Source organism: Marmota monax, unplaced genomic scaffold (genome assembly GCF_021218885.2).
Source record: "Marmota monax isolate L192 unplaced genomic scaffold, Marmota_monax_Labrador192_F-V1.1 WCK01_AAM20220418_F8-fsc00110, whole genome shotgun sequence".
NCBI classification, from domain to species: Eukaryota; Metazoa; Chordata; class Mammalia; order Rodentia; family Sciuridae; genus Marmota; species Marmota monax.
In genome coordinates this window covers 4,724,578-4,742,453 of record NW_026694633.1, presented here as the reverse complement: position 1 = coordinate 4,742,453, position 17,876 = coordinate 4,724,578, and the positions used below count along the sequence as shown (strand labels likewise).

General features: G+C 41.2%; 1 protein-coding gene across 7 annotated transcripts in view; it reads left to right on the top strand.

The window, feature by feature from the left end:
• Positions 1-3,053: 3,053 nt before the first annotated feature.
• The window catches only part of Tnik (TRAF2 and NCK interacting kinase), a 383,659-nt gene continuing 368,836 nt past the window's right edge, over positions 3,054-17,876 (top strand). For 3 of the 7 annotated variants that reach the window (XM_046422907.2, XM_046422906.2, XM_046422905.2), the window contains exon 1: positions 3,056-3,468. In XM_046422907.2, the coding sequence (XP_046278863.1) occupies positions 3,412-3,468 (57 nt within the window). In that variant the 5' untranslated portion in view covers positions 3,056-3,411. Of the gene's footprint in view, positions 3,469-17,876 lie in introns of all 7 variants that reach the window. The other 4 variants (XM_058572273.1, XM_058572272.1, XM_058572271.1 and 1 more) reach the window with 3 other exon arrangements.

Here is a 17,876-nt window from a genome sequence, read left to right as displayed (position 1 = left end):
TGATTTCTACTGTGTGGTTTTAGTTGGTGCAGACATTGACACCAATTAACATTGAATGTAATAGGGAGAGTATAACCTCCTTTGGGATTCTTTTTTTTTATAAATATCTTTAAGTTATAAAAATATTTCAAACATATAAAGATACTGAAGATAATATAATGAATAACCATTACTAATCATCCAGATTTAACAATTCAAACATTAAAAAAAAAAAAAGATATCACTCTTGGAGGCTCCTTTGTGCCTTCCCATTCCACTCCTCCTCCTCCCTTCTCACTAGTTGATCTGTATGCTTCCTGCCCATGTTGGTGCTTTTTATAGTTTATTGCCTATTTATCCCAGGCATAAGTAGCATATCATATTGTTCTGCAGGCTTTCAAACTGCTCTTAGATGGCATCAGTTCCCTCAGTCCTTCAGATTACCCCAAGAGGAAAATATCACTTTGGTTGAATCTTGAATGCTCTTTTTGGCATTTGCTATTCTCTCTCCTAACAAACTAAGAGCAGGTCTTAGGCTAGAAGTGGGGGGAATGGGGAGGTGGGGGGGATGGGGAGGTGGGGAGGTGGGGGGAGGGGAGGAAATGATAGCTAGAATTTAATAATACTGCTTTATTTTCTATTATATTTATTTTAAAGTTTTCCTTCCTTTTCTTAAAGCGAGTATTGCTAGCTTTCCATTTATAGTAGTGACTTATGTTTTCTTTTAAATTAAAGGTAGGGAAAAATAAAAGTGTTGATTTAAAGAAAAATGTTAAGTAGTAATAGTTACAGGCAGAATACTGACCAGGCCAAAAAAAAAAAAAAAATCAGGAAGTTTTTACTCATGTAGCTGAAGGTTGTTCTACACTTGATCTAAAGGATAAAGTTCAAGTTCCTAAATGAGGCATGCAAAGCTCCACCTGATCTGACCTCTGTTTTCTTCCCTAGTTCCAAGAATCACAATCATTACTTCACCTCCAGCTGTACAAACTGCTTGGAGCTTCCGCCTCCTCACCGGTGGCACTAGTTGGAGGTACATTTGCTATGCTAATCATTCCTTTTATGGTATTTCCTGTAGCCAGCTCCCCTACCTTCACCTGGCTCTCACCTCCGGTGCTCTAAGGAAGCCCTCTCCATTTAGTACCTATCACGGTGCTGCATGTATAATTCTCTAATCCCATCCTAAACCCAAGAGTTGAATTTAGTGCCAGTGTCACTGTATATATCTTCATGGCCTGAACAGGTTACTAATGTTAAAAAAACTAACCTGCTTGCGATGTGGCAGATAAACTCTGGGGTATAAAATGAAGGCTCTCTGTAGTGGGAAAAAAGTTTATCTCACATTTCCATGTTTGACCTTTTAAAAATAGTTCTGTTTATGTGTCAATACCTGATCTTAAATTTTCTTTCACACTGAGACAATACATTAACCTATTGTTCAGATAAAGGGTAAAGATGAATAATAATAAAGAGGACACAGAAGGGGAAAATGATAATGATGGAAAATAATGTTTTTTTATGTCATTCTGACATGGTGGTTTATTGCATAGTACTTATTACACCGACTTGGATGGTTTCATTAGAAAATGAGAAGTCAAAGAGCGCAATTTTAATATAACACGTTTGACATATAACATTTAAAGATAAAAGCTCCCAAACTATTACAGCTGTTGAGATGTTGCAACAATTTTCAAGTTTCATGGTCTATGATCCACAGTGCATACGAAAAATACAGTATTACTATCAAAAACAGTACAGCAAATACTGAATGCTGTTTAAAAGTCCTTTAATGTTAGCAGTCTTGATGAACTAACTGCATTAGGTTCCATTCATTCATTCATTCATTCAAAAAAATCTTATTCTGAAGCTCATCTTCACGCTACGTAATTAAAACCCTTCACTGCATTTGGCCACAGGTAGATCCCCGTCTTAACAGAGATTCAAAGAATACTTTATGAGTTATTGGTATATTTGTAGGGGAAAGTTCAGATTTTGCGTTTTCTTCCAAGATATTTCGCTTGGCTAAGGCCCCGGAAAGCGCGGGGAAGCTGCGGGAAGTGACTTCACTTTCTTGATGACAGAATGTCATGTTTACCACTGTAAACAACCAGCGTTTAAATGAGAAAGCAGTCGAAGTGAAATAGCTCTCACGCGTACATCTTCCATGTTACATCTTATCCACCAGCCAAACTTTCTCCATCAATCTGGATAGGTCAGCTCCGAAATGCCGCCTGAAGGAGAAATACTGTCCTCATGTGGCTTACCCAAAGCCGGCCTTGGAGTTACCTGAAACATTCTAGCTACTGCACCCAGAGAATAAGCTTCTCGTTTCAATTCGGTCATTTCCGTGGGGAATTGCGGCACGAGCAGGTCTTGGGTGTGGTGATGTCAAGAGGGAGCTCAGGTCCCCTAGCTTTCCCGCTACTGGCAAACCTTCCCAGCCCCGAAGCAGCGAGTGACCGGCGTCCTGGGCCTGTCATCCAGCTTCCCGGGGGCCACCGGTGGCCCCGACCCCGCGTCCGCTACACACTGCCGAAGCGCCAGGCTGCGCGCCCTGCGTGTGCGCTTCTCCCCCACTCGTTCCGCGTCTGGAGGCGGATCCCCTTCCCTGCACACAAGTCCTTATATGCACCGGTTGCACCAGCCCGCCTTACTCCAGCCCCACAAATAATTAATGGGGAGGGAGGGCGTCGTTCTTTTTTTCTCAGGCTTCTTTTTCAGCGCTAGAGCATTCGAACCCCTCCGAGAACCCCCAAAATGCGGCTGAAGGGCCATTTTGCTGCAGTGCATAAATCGGACACACAAAAATAGAGCTTGAGTCCTTGCGATAAGCACGCCTAGGTTCAGGAACAGCTCTTCCGATCCATCCCCATTAGCCCGCAGAAGCTTGGGAGGAAAGGGCGCGCGCCCCTCCCCCAATCCACGCTAGTGCAGAGGGACGGGGTCAGGAAGCGTGGCCTCTCCCCAGTCGGAGACCACGCCTCCTCCGCCTCCCCCCGCTTTTACTCCTCCCAGGAAGCGGTGATAGACAGTTCTGTGTGGTTCTCCACCCCCACCCCCCCAGCTGAGTGGAGGAGTTGATGTGTCTCATTATAACAGCCAATGCAGCCGCCATCCACGCACAAGCAAAGAAGCATGTCCCATTTAAATACACCCACGCAGCCCCAGCGCCCTTAGCCGATCAGGGCGCGCAGCCCACACGCACCGCGGCTCCGGGCTTGGAGATCTGTGCAGGTTGGGCTCCCGGACGGCGGACAGACGCGCGGAGGATCGTGCTCAGGCTCTGTGGGGCTGGGGTGGGCGGGGGAGGTTTGGCCCGGGGCCTCTGGCGCGACACCCGCATGAGGACGCGAGTGAAATAGACCAAGGTGGAATTTCCAAGGGAGAAGCTTCGGGGTGGTTTTGGTCCATTTCTCCGGCGAAGAAGTAGACATGGCGAGCGACTCCCCGGCTCGCAGCCTGGATGAAATCGATCTCTCGGCTCTGAGGGTGAGCAGAAACGTGCTTTCTGATTTCTTTCCAGTGGTTTGGGGCAGGGAGAGTGGGCTCGGTGAGTGGACTGGGGCTGGGGCTGGTGGGCAGCAGCGGAAGAATGCAACCCGAGGGAACCTGCATTCGGATTTTGATTCGGGGGTTGCTGAGGTGCTCCTGGCTGAGCCCCTATGGCAGGGGCTATGCAGTATGTTTTCTCCTCTGGCTGTGGCCGATGCTCCCCGAGAGCTCGGGAAGCTTATGCCAATTTCAAATTAGACCGGTGTAAGAGCATTAAAATGAAAGGTTCGTGGTGTGTGTGGTGTGTGTGTGTGTGTGTGTATACACGCCCTGGGCAGCCGTCTCTTGCTAAGGCGGGAGACCCAACTGTCCCTTTCGGCAAAATGAATAACCGCGTGAATAAAGCCACTGGCCCCTCAGGTTTTCCAGCTACCTGCAAGATGACATTGTGAGCCTCCCGTCCCCGCCAAGCCGAACCCACCGCTCCAAGGGGGTAGTTTTTGCTATGCGGGTCTTGTAGATGGCAACTGCGTCCCCCTCCCCCTTTTCTGCCTCCCACCCTGGCTCCCTCTCAGCGCTCGCTGAAATGCCAGTCTGCCACTCACCTTTATTTATGGTTTTAACTCAGCCCTGCCTGTGCTTTCCGACTTTGTGACTGTGACATTTCAGTTTTATGGCTGAACTTAAGCAGGTGAAAGGGATGTGTTTTCAGTTCTCTCCCAATCAGACCGGAACTCCCTGGAGTGTGTGAGTGTGTGTGTGTGTGTGTGTGTGTGTGTGTGTGTGTTTTCCCCGTGTCTGTGGCCATTCTTTGGTAGAGCACCTCCCTTCCCCCTGCCCCGCTGCTTCGCGTTTACCTTCACGTGAATTACCTCAGACGCTTTTCATTGTATTGACTAAGACATCACTGATACAGAATCCATTTTGCTGTTGTTTTGAGATCAGAACACCAGGAATCCCAGTGCAGCCTCCACATTTCCCTACCCCCAACCCCGGATCCCAACACACTCCTTCGGGGAAGGGGGCTGTGCTTTCTTGCCATTTTAATTAGATGTTGCCTGCTAGGAAGGGGGTGAGGGGTGGCGGTGGTGGGAGCAGCCGGAATCTGAGAAATATTGGACACCAATCTGGGGACGGTGTCTTCCTCTCATGAACCAAAAAAATAAAATTAAAAAGAAAATAGCAAGTGCATGTACTTGATGTATAGAGTGTGGGTGAAACCCAGTCCATGGTGGCTCTGTGGTCGCTGAGACAGGCAGTAGGGGTGGAAGTTCACTTGCCCTCTGGAGGAATACATTGTTAGATTGATGCTGAATCTTGGGGCCATTTACCTGAATGTCTAATGTTTCTTCTGACATTACCTCTCCCTGGATATTTGAAAGAGCTACCTCTCTAATCAAAGTGTTACTTTTTCTTTAGTCTCCATAAACCTCTTCCCCGACCTCTTTTTCTAGTCCTTTTCCCCTTCCCCTTAATCGGTTGGTCCAGGAGTTGAGGTTTTAGCAAGGCAGTGCTGGAGTTGAGAAGAAACAGGATGTCATTTGACATGGGCTGTTCTGATAGTTGTGTTGCCAAAGCTCATTCATGCATTATTACAGTAAGCCGGCTGTTTTCTTGGTGCGGGAATACCACATCCAGAACCCTTGCCCTCTGGGCAGCTAGGAGTGGGGTTGGTAACAGGGTGGGTGCTTTGGACCAGTTTGTGGCTTCCTGCTTTAGGGACTGTGTGTTCACTTGCCCTACTTTCTGGATGGGAGTTGCTGCTGGCGGGTTGATGTTAATCCGGTGGATGGATGACTGGGACTTGGGGAGGAGGGGAGTGGCAAAGGGGAAGGGGGTCTGAACAATGAGCAAGGTTTGCAGTGATTCCCCTGAGCTGCAATCTGGACATTATTCCTAAATGGAAAGCACTCTGATGTGATTTTAAGTTGAGCTGGGACTTGTCTCTTGTGGGCTTTCTGTTGGCTGAGGTTTTCTGAGACACCAGACACAGTGCCTGCCTGTAGGCTTAAGAGTAACCATGAAGACTCCTGGGCCCACCTTGAAGGCATTTCTCATTGGGAAAACCTGTACCCTGGTAATCTGTATTTTGAAAAGATATCTTTGCATGATTCACGGAAATTGTTCTTTGTGGCCTGAGCTGCTGGCTTAGTTCTCTGCCTGCCTGGAGATGTACTAAGAGGGAAGGCAGTTTATCCCAGTGACTGCTGGCAGGAAGACTTAAATGATGGTGTGTAGACATTTGCTCCCCGCAGGGATGGGGTCTTCCACCAGCCTTGTGTGCAGGCCAGTGTGGCTCCAAAGGCCAGAGGTGATTTCCACAAATCAGAGGGTGATCATCTCTGCCTCCTCAAATTTGGAGAGGTGGGCTCATGTAGATGAGAAGTCTGATTTGTCCCTTAGCCCTCCATAAGGCCTGCCTGCTGAGTACCTCCTGGGGAGTGAGTACCTGACCCCTGAAATGCAACCAAGGTCAGTGGCTTCTAGGAGAATTTGCTGCAGCCTTACCAGTCCCTTGCTGTTTCGGTGGCTCTTTAATGTACACAATCAATGCTCTTTTTGTAAACCCTGGGCTCAATGCATTAAAAAAGAGATCCTGTCTGGAGAGGCCTTATCTTTCTCACTTTGGGGGCTTATTGTTCTCAGCCAGTGATCCTAGACTGGACCCAGTCTAAATTTTCCCCAAATAGGAACAATGCATAATTCAAACCAGAACAACCAGTGACAGTACTGATCATTTAAATTATGCAAGATTTGGATGGGTTTTAAAAGTAAAACGAAGCTGGGTCTTTTTTGGTTAGAAAATAATCAGAATTCAATTTTAGTCTTGATTTTTAGAACTCATGAAACTGAATCTTGGGGGTGGAGATATTTTCACAGATTTAGAACTGAAAGAAAATTGTAGATTGCTCTGCCACACCTTACATTTAACACACGGGAAGGAGAAACCCAGAGAGGTGAAGTCTGTTGCTCTATGTCCACAGCCACAGGGGTTGGGGGGATGGGGATTAGGGGAGGTAAGAAGAATGGTTTGAGGAGAGATTCTAGGTTTTCTGACTCTTTATTCAGTGCTCTTTGCTCTAAGTCACGTTGTCTGTGGCTGAATCAGAAATCAATAATACATTTTCTGCCTGAGCACCAAAAAATGGCAGAGAGGAATAATTTCAGTGGGGTGATGGAATTTTATTTATGCAGAAGGGAAACTGCTTCATGCAAGTAAATTGGTAATACAGATAACCATGGAGCTTTAATGCACCTCTGAAATTCATTTTGTCCCCCTCCTCTCCGTGCTTCCTTTGCAGGCAGATGACTGAATGATACAAGGCAGATGGCTGTCCTGCACGGGTAGCCTCTCCTAGTAACCCATCTCCATCTGAACATGTCCCAAGGGGTCAGTCTAGACACACACATTATTCATATGTCTACACGAGAGGTTTATGGAGTCTGTGGATGTTTTGTACAATCTATGTGGATACGGATATTATAATAGTATTATGGATATAAACTCTATCCATGTGGGTGTATGGAAATGTGTGTATACATACATAGGCTACAGCAAACAATTTACTCATTCAAACCTGGGCCTTGAGTCATTCTTGCTTCAAGACATCATGATATTAAAAGATGAAACTTGCCACCAGGATGCTTTATTGCACATGAGGTGAGCTCAGCCCAGAAAGCTTTTTGAAGATTAAAATATTTCTGAACCTGAGCATCTTGGCTGTCTTTAGCTTGGCCCACGGGGTAAGGCATTCAAGGCCAGGATTTGGCCACTGCTGATCTCATACTCTTGGCTTCTGCCAGGGCTCACACATACTTTTCTATTTGAATAGAATTAGATGACCTACACTTGTCTTTCCCCGAACCCCTCACTTGTTTTTGGGCCTAACTGTTCCTTTCTCCATCAAAACCCAGATTTAAGCATTGACCATATCTGGAATCTTGCACACATTCTTAATTACACTTTTTATGCTTGTGTTATCAATGGTGTGACGTTTTCTTTCTGTCTCCTCACCAGACTGTGGGCTTGCTTATGGCCCACGGGGTCATCTTTGAGTGCCAAGTCCCCGTTAGTTAGATAAATGAATGAATGTGGGAATGAATGTATAAGCGAATGGAGTAGAATGAGCACTAGCTTTGGGTTCTGTGTCCACATCTTCTTAGTCAACCTAAAAATGGAAATGATCACAACTGCTTGCCTTCCTTGTGCACTGGTTTCAAAATATCAAATATTCATGGCAATGCTTTCAAAAGCCCAGCACACCATACAAATGTGCTATTCCATGTTAGGTAGAACTTTTTGGGGGAACTTGATTCCACCAACATTTGATCCTGGTGATTGCACCTAATAGAAAATGATCCTGGGAAAAAGGTATCAGAAGGGGCCTCTTTTCAGTAGCACCTCAGTAGACCTTGGTTGCCTGTTCCGTTTTATGTGCCAATCTGACCTTGTATGTTTCTCTGATGTCCTCAGTTGAGCTTAGCCTTGGGTATCAGCATTCACTGCATGTGAGGTAAGCTTGGCTCAGAAGCTTTTTGGAGATTACCATATTTCTGAGCTAGTATCAACTATAGGGCATTATTCATTCAAATCTTCTTCTGTCTTTCTTTTTTTTTTTTTTTTCTCTTTGTAGGTGATCTGTTATTCAAGTGCAAGCAATTTTATTAAATGCCTGGGCCTTTTCAAAGTGTTTCTTTTCTTTTTCTAGGAGGATGAGGTGGACACCTAAAATGATAACACTAATAGCCCAGTACTTAAAGCCTGGTCAGAGGTCTCCTGGGTCTTAAAGAAATCTTGAAACATTATTAATTCATTACCCCAGAGCACTTAATTAAATTTGGTCTAAAATGAGATTTCAGTAAAGTTACACAAATTGATGAGATAACGGTATCTTCAGACAACAACAGCATGGCAGTTTTTCTTTAGATGTATTTGTTGTTTTTCAGAGGTATTAAACAGGTGTTTTCTTTGCAATGAAACTGCCTTGAAATAAAATAGGGTGTATCAGTAGTTATCAGAACATCAGAGAAATATGCATAAGCATTTTCAGTATTCATTACTAATTGCAGTAATATTTAGTATAAAAGCTGATTTAAGTCATGGTTTGTTGTCTGAATAGTTATCTACTTAGGGGGTCATGGAATATTTTCTGGAAAAAATATCCATTATTTTTCCTTCTTGGACATATCTCATTTTGCCCCCTTATTTCTAAGACTCTTGAAATCTTGTAATTTTGAGTCTTTCTAGCGAGGCCTTCTTTCACCTCTAGAATGCATCTTTTGTGCCTTCTGGTTTCAACACGATTCCTTCTTCCAGTCATGGTGGTTCTAATGTCCACCCAGCCAGGGCTGCTGTGATTGAATAGTGGTCGCCATGCCCAGCTGAGCACAACCATACTGATTCTGTTTCTGATAGAATTTGGGATAACTTGAGTCTGAAAGATGCTTTAATGTCAAATTGGTTCTTCCATCCTGTGGGGGAAGTAGTTCTCTGAGAATAGGACCTAAACTAGTTTGTTAGTAGTGTGCTGAGAATTCAAGAGAATCTCTATGATATTTTTTTTGAATGAAATGTTATTCTCTGCATATAAAAATAAAGTTCCTAGTGGAGAGAGAGGGAGGACTTAAGTAGATAATGTTGGATGAATTCTGCTTGAAAATTCTTCCATTCTGTTTGGAAGTTTATTTCCCTCTAGAGACAGATGATTCTATCCACCTTTTTTATTTATTTATTTATTTTATAAAACATGCCCAGGATGATGGCTGTTCTCAAGAAGGTGCCCCTAAATTCTGAAAATGTTTTTGTATTTCCTCCCAACCTTTAAAGTCCTTTCTTAGTATCTTTTGCATGGGTCTCCTTGTCTTTTTCTTCGATTCATCTGCTGTTGTTACTCTTCCCCTGGGAGCATTTGTGATAAGACCTATTTCCTATGTCTCTACCCCTAGCCTTCTACTCACTAGTGCCTCTTGTACACTGAAGCCAAAGTAGGGTTTCAGTCTGGCTATTTCTTTTTTCAAGGTCTTCCCTGACTCTTCAGTCTACAGTCCAAAGACTAGAGCTTGGTATCAGGACCAGCTGTAAGTCAGCTCAATCTCCCACCAAGCTCTGCTGTTGTAATAATGATCACTCCTTCACTACCCCAGGGGGCAACCTCCTTCTTCCCATGCATGCTCTTTAGGGGGCGTCCTACCTTATTTTCCTTTTCTGCACCTGCTACTGTAAAGTAAACACTCATAGGCCACCTTTTCCATACAGTTTTCCCTGGTTTCTCTCAGAGAGATGTTCTCCCTCCCACTTACAGACTCTCTCAGAACTGACCTCACACCTCTTTCCTAAAACACAGAACTTTCTATCTTGGATTCTATTCACTAATACACAGTAAGCTTCATGAAGGCAACGTGCATATTTGATTTTCTTAGGGATCCCTACCAGTGAGTTTTTCACAGCAGGTGCTCAATAAATAAATATCAAACAAGCGAAATACATAATGTGCAGCCCTTTTAGAAAGGCTGGAGGTGGTGCTGCCTGGAGCAGGAATTGAAACTCCAGAAAGGTGGGGCCAATGCTGACCACAGCACAATTTCAGGGAACACGAATCCCATTATATCCTACTTGCACAACTCCAGGGGACACATTTTATGTAGGGTACAACTCCACTGGATGCCAATTACATAGAGTACAATCCCAGGGGCACCAATTATGAGGAATGTACTGTCGAGTCCTGGTAAGAATCCCTATTTGTAAAATTTTCTTACTATGGAAAATTGCTTCCATTGTGTCCATATTTTGAGTTTTTTAAAAAATATATTTTTTTTCAGTTGTAGATGGACACAATACCTTTATTTTATTTATTTTTGTGTGGTGCTGAGGATCAAACCAGTGCCTCACCCATTTGAGACGAGCACTTTACCATTGAGCCACAACCCTAGCCCCCATATTTTGAGTTTTGGGAGACTTGGTGCTCTGGGTTAGACTCTCAAAGCCAGTGGGGTGTGTGTGTGTGTGTGTGTGTGTGTAGGGTATTTCAGTCTTTTTACTGTCCTCTTAATGTTTGTGACTACTATTTTTATTAAATAATATTAGAGGGTGGGAAGGACTATACCTGTACATTTCCCCACTGGAGGATGACCTTGAGTTTTTATCTTGATAGAGTTGGTTGGAAAAATTTTATACAATAAAATAGGAGAGATACCATCTGGGAGTTACCTGGAGTGCTGGCTCTGACCCCTCACCCTCAGAACCTTAGTATATTCACATGTAAGAGGAATGGTTTGGACCAGAAAATGCTGGCAGTGACTTCTAAAGTTGTTATTCTTCTGTGATAAAATCTGGGATATGTAAAGAAGCCAGAGGCAGAACTAAGGATTCTTATTCTAGGAGACTCCTAGATACTGCAAGCTAAGCACCACAGAAAACCAGGAATTACCATTGAAAAGTAATATCTTGTCTCATTTTTAGGTGAGTTATTTTTTTCCAGTATGGATTCTGATTTATTATTTAAAATGTCATTCTGTTGTAGCTCAGTGGTAGAGTGCTTGCCTAGGATGTGTGAGGCATTGAGTTTGATCCTTAGCACCACATAAAAATAATAGATATAAGAAAGACTACTGTCATGTATAGCTAATTAGAACAAATAAAAAAAAATTTAAAAAATGAAAAAAAATTTAATTCTGGTCTTTGAAAATGGAGTAATCGGACCAAGAACTGATGATGACTTTTATTTAGACTCTGAATGAAGTAAGGATAAGATATTAAGTACTCTCTCTCTCTGATTAGTGAAATCAGAACATTGGCAGTGTGCATCAAGCTGAAAATTTGTAGAATTTTAACAGTACATTATATATATATATATATATATATATATATATATATATATACGATACTAGTGTTTGTTTGATTAATGTATTAGAAGTACAAGTCTGGGTGCAGTGTAAATTTGGAAGCAGTCCCCTATTCTATGATTCTGTGAAATGTGATTAACTGAAGGATAAGGTACGTGTCCAGCATTCATTCATTGATTTCTTCAGGTGTACAGTCACTCAGCACATGATCATCAGGGACCACTAGTGGCTGGAATTGTAGTTCTCCATGCCAGGAAATATTCTCACCAAATTTTCGCATGGAGGGCTTCATCTTGTTTTTTGGGTTTCAGATCAGATGCTCCTATATTATTACTTATCTAGTGCTGCATTAACAAATGACCCCCAGACTTAGTGGTTTAAAGCAACTATAACCATTTGTTATTTCACCATTTCAGTGCGTCAGGAATTCTGAAGTGGCTTACCTGGTGGTTTTGGCTTGAGGGTTCTGAGCACTCAGCTCAGGCTGGAGAACCTCTTTCTAAGATGGTTCACGCATGTGATACTGACTGTTGGCAGGAGGCCCTTCCATGGGCTGCTTGAACATCTTTATGGTATGGTGCTGCCTGTCCCTGGACAGAGCATTCCAAGAAAGCAAAGCAGAGGCAACACAGTCTTTATGATCTAGCATTGGAAATCATATACCATGATTTCCACCCAATTTTGTGGGTAATCCAGGTCAGCTTTATTCTGTGGCTGTGTGGGAACATTAATACCAGGAGGCGGGTGTCATTGAAGTCCCTTGTGGAAGCTATCACAGGGAGAGGCTTTCTTTGATACATATCAGTAAATTAACATTCCCTCCTACCCTGTAGCCATCCTATTCCGGTGTTTTATTGTCTTTAAAGCAGTTATGACTATCTGAAATTTAAGATAAAATTTTGTCTTCCTCCACTGGATCTTGCTTGTGTGCCTGCATAGTTTCTGGTGTTTAGAACTGTGCATGACTTGTGATAAAAATTGATTAAGTAAATATCAGTTGAATGAATGAAATTAATTAATTTAAAAGGGATGTTATTTATTTATTATACCTCATACCTGCAGAAAATTGGTTTTAGCAGCTTCTGATAAAAGCTGTAAATAGGATTAAGTCATTAGATCATTGAGCTAAGGAGGAGTAAAATGAAAATCAGCAGGGGATTGTGGAGTTGGGGCTGTGGTTCAGTGGTACAGCACTTGCCTGGAGTGTGTGAGGCACTGGGTTTGATCCTCAGTACCACATAAAAATAAATAAATAAAATAAAGGTATATAAAAAAGTGACTGCATTTGTGTATCTTGCTCTTTATATCTTATCTATTTGTCTGTCTTCTAGGGTTTAATGATCTAACTTATTCCTTTTGTACTTAGAAGTTGGGGGTAAGAGAAGTTCCTTGTCTTGTTGAAGACCGAGCTAGGTCCTGTTGTGACATACCACTCAGTGGGGCTGTGAACACCCTAGCCATTTGAGTGAAGCAGTTATTCTCACCATACAAAAATAAGCCTGAAAAACAATGGCTACAAAGATGGTCAAGTTGCTTGAACGTATAAAACACTCTTAAGACAATCTGGTAGTCAGTAGGTGGTAAAGGAGAGCACAACTCAGTCAGGATAGGTAAATGGCAAAGTCTTTGATGTACAATTAAAAAGTTAAGATTCTGTGTGCTGAGAACCCAACTGTAGGAGCTTGAAATATATGTAGGATCCTAACCGGAGTGAGTGACCAGAATGACCTCTGGGGCTGCAGGGGGGCCTGGGAAACCAAAGTAAATGAGAGCTAAGACTACTGAATTGTTAAAAATTTGTTTAATTAAGAAACAAGGGACTAGGGTTGTGGCTCAGTGATAGAGTACTTGGTTGGCACATGTGAGGCCCTGGGTTTGATCCTCAGCACCACATAAAAATGAATAAATAAATAAAATAAAGGTATTGTGTCCATCTACAACTAAAGAAAAATAAATATTTAAAAAAAACAAAAATATTTTTCTTCTCATAATAAAAGCAATGCATAATCATTGAAGAAAATTTAGAAAATGAAGAAAAGGCAAAAAGTTCCCATATCATCCAAATTTGTAATTCTTAGGATAACCATGATATCATAATCCATGTACTTTGGTATATGGATTAGTAGTTTGTTCTATGCAAAAGTAAATAGGTAGCTTTAAAAATTAAGTTCATATTGTATGTATTTTCTGCAATGTGTTTTTACAACTGAACAGTCATTCCTCATGCTATTAATGTTTTTTTTTTTTCTGGGATAATCTATAAAACTCTTTATCTATATGGCTCTGGAGGCTGAGTCAGGAAGATCACAAGTTTAAACCCAGCCTCAGCAAGGGTGAGGCACTAAGCAACTCAGTGAAACCCTATCTCTAAATAAAATACAAAATAGGGCTGAGGATGTGGCTCAGTGGTCGAGTGCCCCTGAGTTCAATCCAGGGTGCTAAAAAAATGAACAAACAAGAAAACCCCCAAATTCTTTATCCTAGAGACTTTTGAATATATGTGAAAGTAGACAGAATATTGGAGTTTATATACATTACAGGTGGGAATGTGTAAAATGTACAGAATTTTGGAAAATGGTTTGTCAGTTTCTCAAAATGTTAAATACAGATAGAGTTGTGATGTGACCTAGCAAATCTCCTTCTAGGTATATATCCAAGAAAAGCAAAAGCAAAAACTCGTACAAGAATGTTTACTGTAGTCCCAAAAAAGAAACCTCCCAAACGTTTCATCAACTAATTAATGAAAAAACAAAATGTAGTTTATCCATACAGTAGAATATTATTCAGCAATAAAAGGTAGTGCTGACACAGTCTACAACCTGAGTGAATAATATACTAGTGAAAGAAGCCAAAAACAAACCATACCATGTTGCATGATCCCATTTATAAGAAATGGCAAATCTACAGAGACTTAAAGTGATAGTGGTTACTGGGGCTGATGGAAAGAAAGAGTGGGAGTGACCGCTATGCCCTAAATCAGGTAGTTTGGATTGTCGTACAACTCTGTAAGTATACCAGAAGTCACCTGAATGCTTCAAAGAGTGAATTTTACAAAATGTGAATGAAATTTCAATGAAACTACTATAAAAAATAGAATAGGGGGTTGAGGTTGTAGCTCAATGGTAGAGTTCTTGCTTAGCATGTGTAAGGCACTGGATTTGATTCTCAGCACCATGTATAAATAAATAAATAAAATAAAGGTCCATTGACAACTAAAAAAGAAAAAAAATAGAATAATATAATGATTCCCCCTTTTTAATGATAACCTCATGACCACTCTTGTTTCTGCTATAACTCTGTCCACTTCAATGTTGAAATTTCTAATATGCTTTTATACTGCTTAGCATTTTATTGCTGAGATGTATCATAATATATTTCACCAACCCCTATTGGTGACTCGAGGTTACTTCTAGCTTTTCAATTCTTAGAATGTTTCAATAAACATCCTTTTCATAAGTCTTTGTATGTGTAGTTTTCCTTCGGATAATTTCTTAGATATGAAATTTAGAATGAAGCAGCAGGACTGATCTCTAAGGCTCTTGAAATTGTCAAATTACCCTCTGATTTCTTGTGAGGTTGATGTGTATCATTTACAGATGAACACACAAAGCTTAGAAACATCAATTAATTTAGCAAAGGCAGGTCATAGAGCTACTGAATGGCCCAGCTTATGACTGGCCCCAAAGCCAGGGCCCACAGGGACTTACATGACCCTGTTTTGACTTATAGACCTTGTCATAACATCATAATTATCTAAGGCATCATCTCTCTGGCTTTCACATTTGGTGTTGGGGACAAGTTTTCTTTGATAGCCCTGTAGTGATGTAAGCGTTATTCTAAAGCATTTCCTCCTTGTGATACTGTGTTTTAAGTAACCAGAGTCAGCTTGGAGTTGTATGAAACATAATTTATGAATCAGTTTATGATTAACATTTTTATCCTTGGACAAAACGTAGAGATGTTTACAGTTAATCTGTCATTCTTTTTGTTAGACATCCAGCAAGTGTGTTTGGAAAAGGTGTGGAATCAGGCTCAGAGGTCTCTGTTTTCTAAGCATTGGAGATCACTGAATTTGTGATCATCACAGAAGATAACAGGATGATTGCAGAGGCCTTACTCAACCCTTTATCTGTCAGATAGTTGTTAACATCAAAATCTTGAGTTGTAATTTAAGTTTTTCATATGAGTATAGATATTTTAAGATTACAATGGAGAAAATAGAAGATAGATTCAGAAACCAAAAGAACTCTTGTATTTTGGAGTACAGTCTACTTTCTATCCAGTTTATAAGTAAGAAACTATTAAAACTGACACAACTTTATGACTGTACATTTTCTGGAGGCCAGTTCCCTTGATTTACTGGATTTTATGGCCAAACCCTCCATTTCAAATGCCTATAAATTATTTATGCCTAGGGTATACATCCAGAACTTCACATGGACATGGTTTCATCATTTCTACCTCTAGGTATTTTTTTTAACTGCCTGTAATCAAATTATAGCAGAGTGGTGGGTGGGATAGGTTGTAAGCAGTAATTGCAAACTGTATATAAATAATAATAATAATAATATTTAGCATTTATAGGGCACTTTATATCTTCAAAGTACTTGCAAACATTATCCAATTAAATACCTTCTCTGATTGCAATCTGGATATAAATGCACTTAAATCCAGAGCAGGGTCATGAGAAAAGTATGCATTTGAAAGTTAATGCTAGCAATGCTTAGAAACCTCTGCAGTGATGGGAAAGTTAGAGTCAGAAGTTCTGTTGGATTGTGTTTGCATTTTGGTTCAGCCCAATGTCAGGATTACATTATTGCTGTACTGAGGACAGAATGTTGACCATGACTTTGGTGCTTAGACATGTGAAAATACAAACAACATAAATAAGATTTAAAAGGGGCTCCCTCGTTACATTTTGTGTCTGGCCTCTGATGAAACTCCCATTAGTGAGTGAAATGAAGTGAGGTAGTACAAGGAAGAAAAGCTGTGCATTGTGGTTTGGTAATGTCTATCTGAGAATAGTAGATTAAATTGCACAGTAGGATACATTATCAAGAAATGCATTGGAGAAATGAAACATCTTTAGTTTGACTGTACTAATTATTTCTTGCTGTTTTGGACATGTGTGTATGTATTGTCCCTTTACAGGTATATCCATGCATTTCCAATTTAGATAGTGTTTGGAGCAAGGACCTGTGCTGCTTACCCAGTAGGGAGTAGAGGGCTCTGTAGCCTGTAGATTCTCAGTAAATATTCATCCATGCATTGAGATTTTTGTAGGAGCTTTACCTTTACAGTTTTACTTCCAAGTCAGTGGTTCTCAAAGGGACATCCTTAGATCAGCAACTTTGAATCAGCTCTTAGGTCTGCTTCTCTGACCTCCTGAGTCAGAAACTTTCGGGATGGGTCCAGCAACCTGTGTGTATTAAGAAGTCTTCCTGTTAATTCGGTTGCACTTTATGAAGCTTGTGGGGTCTTGTTTGTTTTTGGTGCTAAGGACTGAACCCAGGACCACACACACAACCCTTCAGTTGCACTTTATAATCTCAGACCATTATCATAAATGTTTAAAAGACAGTTTTCTCTCCTCTTGTTTCTTTCATGCCAGTTTACTTATTCTTTTAGCAGATATTTATTGAGCAACTGCTGTGTGACCAGCACTGGGCTAAATTTTGGAGATATAGTAATAAAATAATGTTAATGAGTGGAAGAAACTTGTGTTAATGAAATGGTCATAAAACTGGTTTACTAAATACAGATTTCTTTTAGAACGACATGGAATATATCTCCAGAACTTTGAGTGTGTCTGAAAATGTTGGACAGTAAGAATTAGTGATTTGTAAAAGGTAACTGCAGCTTCCCATAAGGGGTTTTGGCCTCAAAGAAATTGTGGAAGGTACACATTTTTAGGAATATGGAATTTAAAACCACACTAATTATGTGTGCATTTGGATTGTTTGTAAGGAAAAGGGATCAAAGAGTCTGTGATCAATCCTGAATTGGTCTTTGTATTGCCAATTTTTTTTTTTGGCACCAGGGATTGAACTCAGGGGCACTTAACCACTCGGCCACATCCCCATCCCTTTTTGGTATTTTATTTAGAGACAGGGTTTGCTGAGTTGCTCAGTGTCTTGCTGAGTTGCTGAGGCTGGCTTTGAACTTGAGATCCTCCTGCCTCAGCTTCCCGAGTTGCTGGGATTACAGACATGTGCCATAGCACCCAGCGCCAATATTTTTTAATTTAGTGAGCTTTTTCAAGATGCAGAAAAGCTTCATCCCCATGATCAAAAAGTTGTATCTTTCCCTAGTACTGGAAAAAAAAAAGTACATCTTTCTGATGTTGATTTCCCATTTTTCCTTATAGGCCTAGAGGGATTTTTAATTTAAAGACCAGGAGATGCTGACTTTTGCCTGGAAGTTGAAAAAAAGAAACCATACCCACAAACTTTTTCAGTCCGACTTTTATTTGAAGGATATGTTCTTTGGGTTATGTTGTGAATCCTAGGAAATGGAATGGGTGTCTGGAATCTTGATACCAGGTAAATGATTTCCTTACTGAG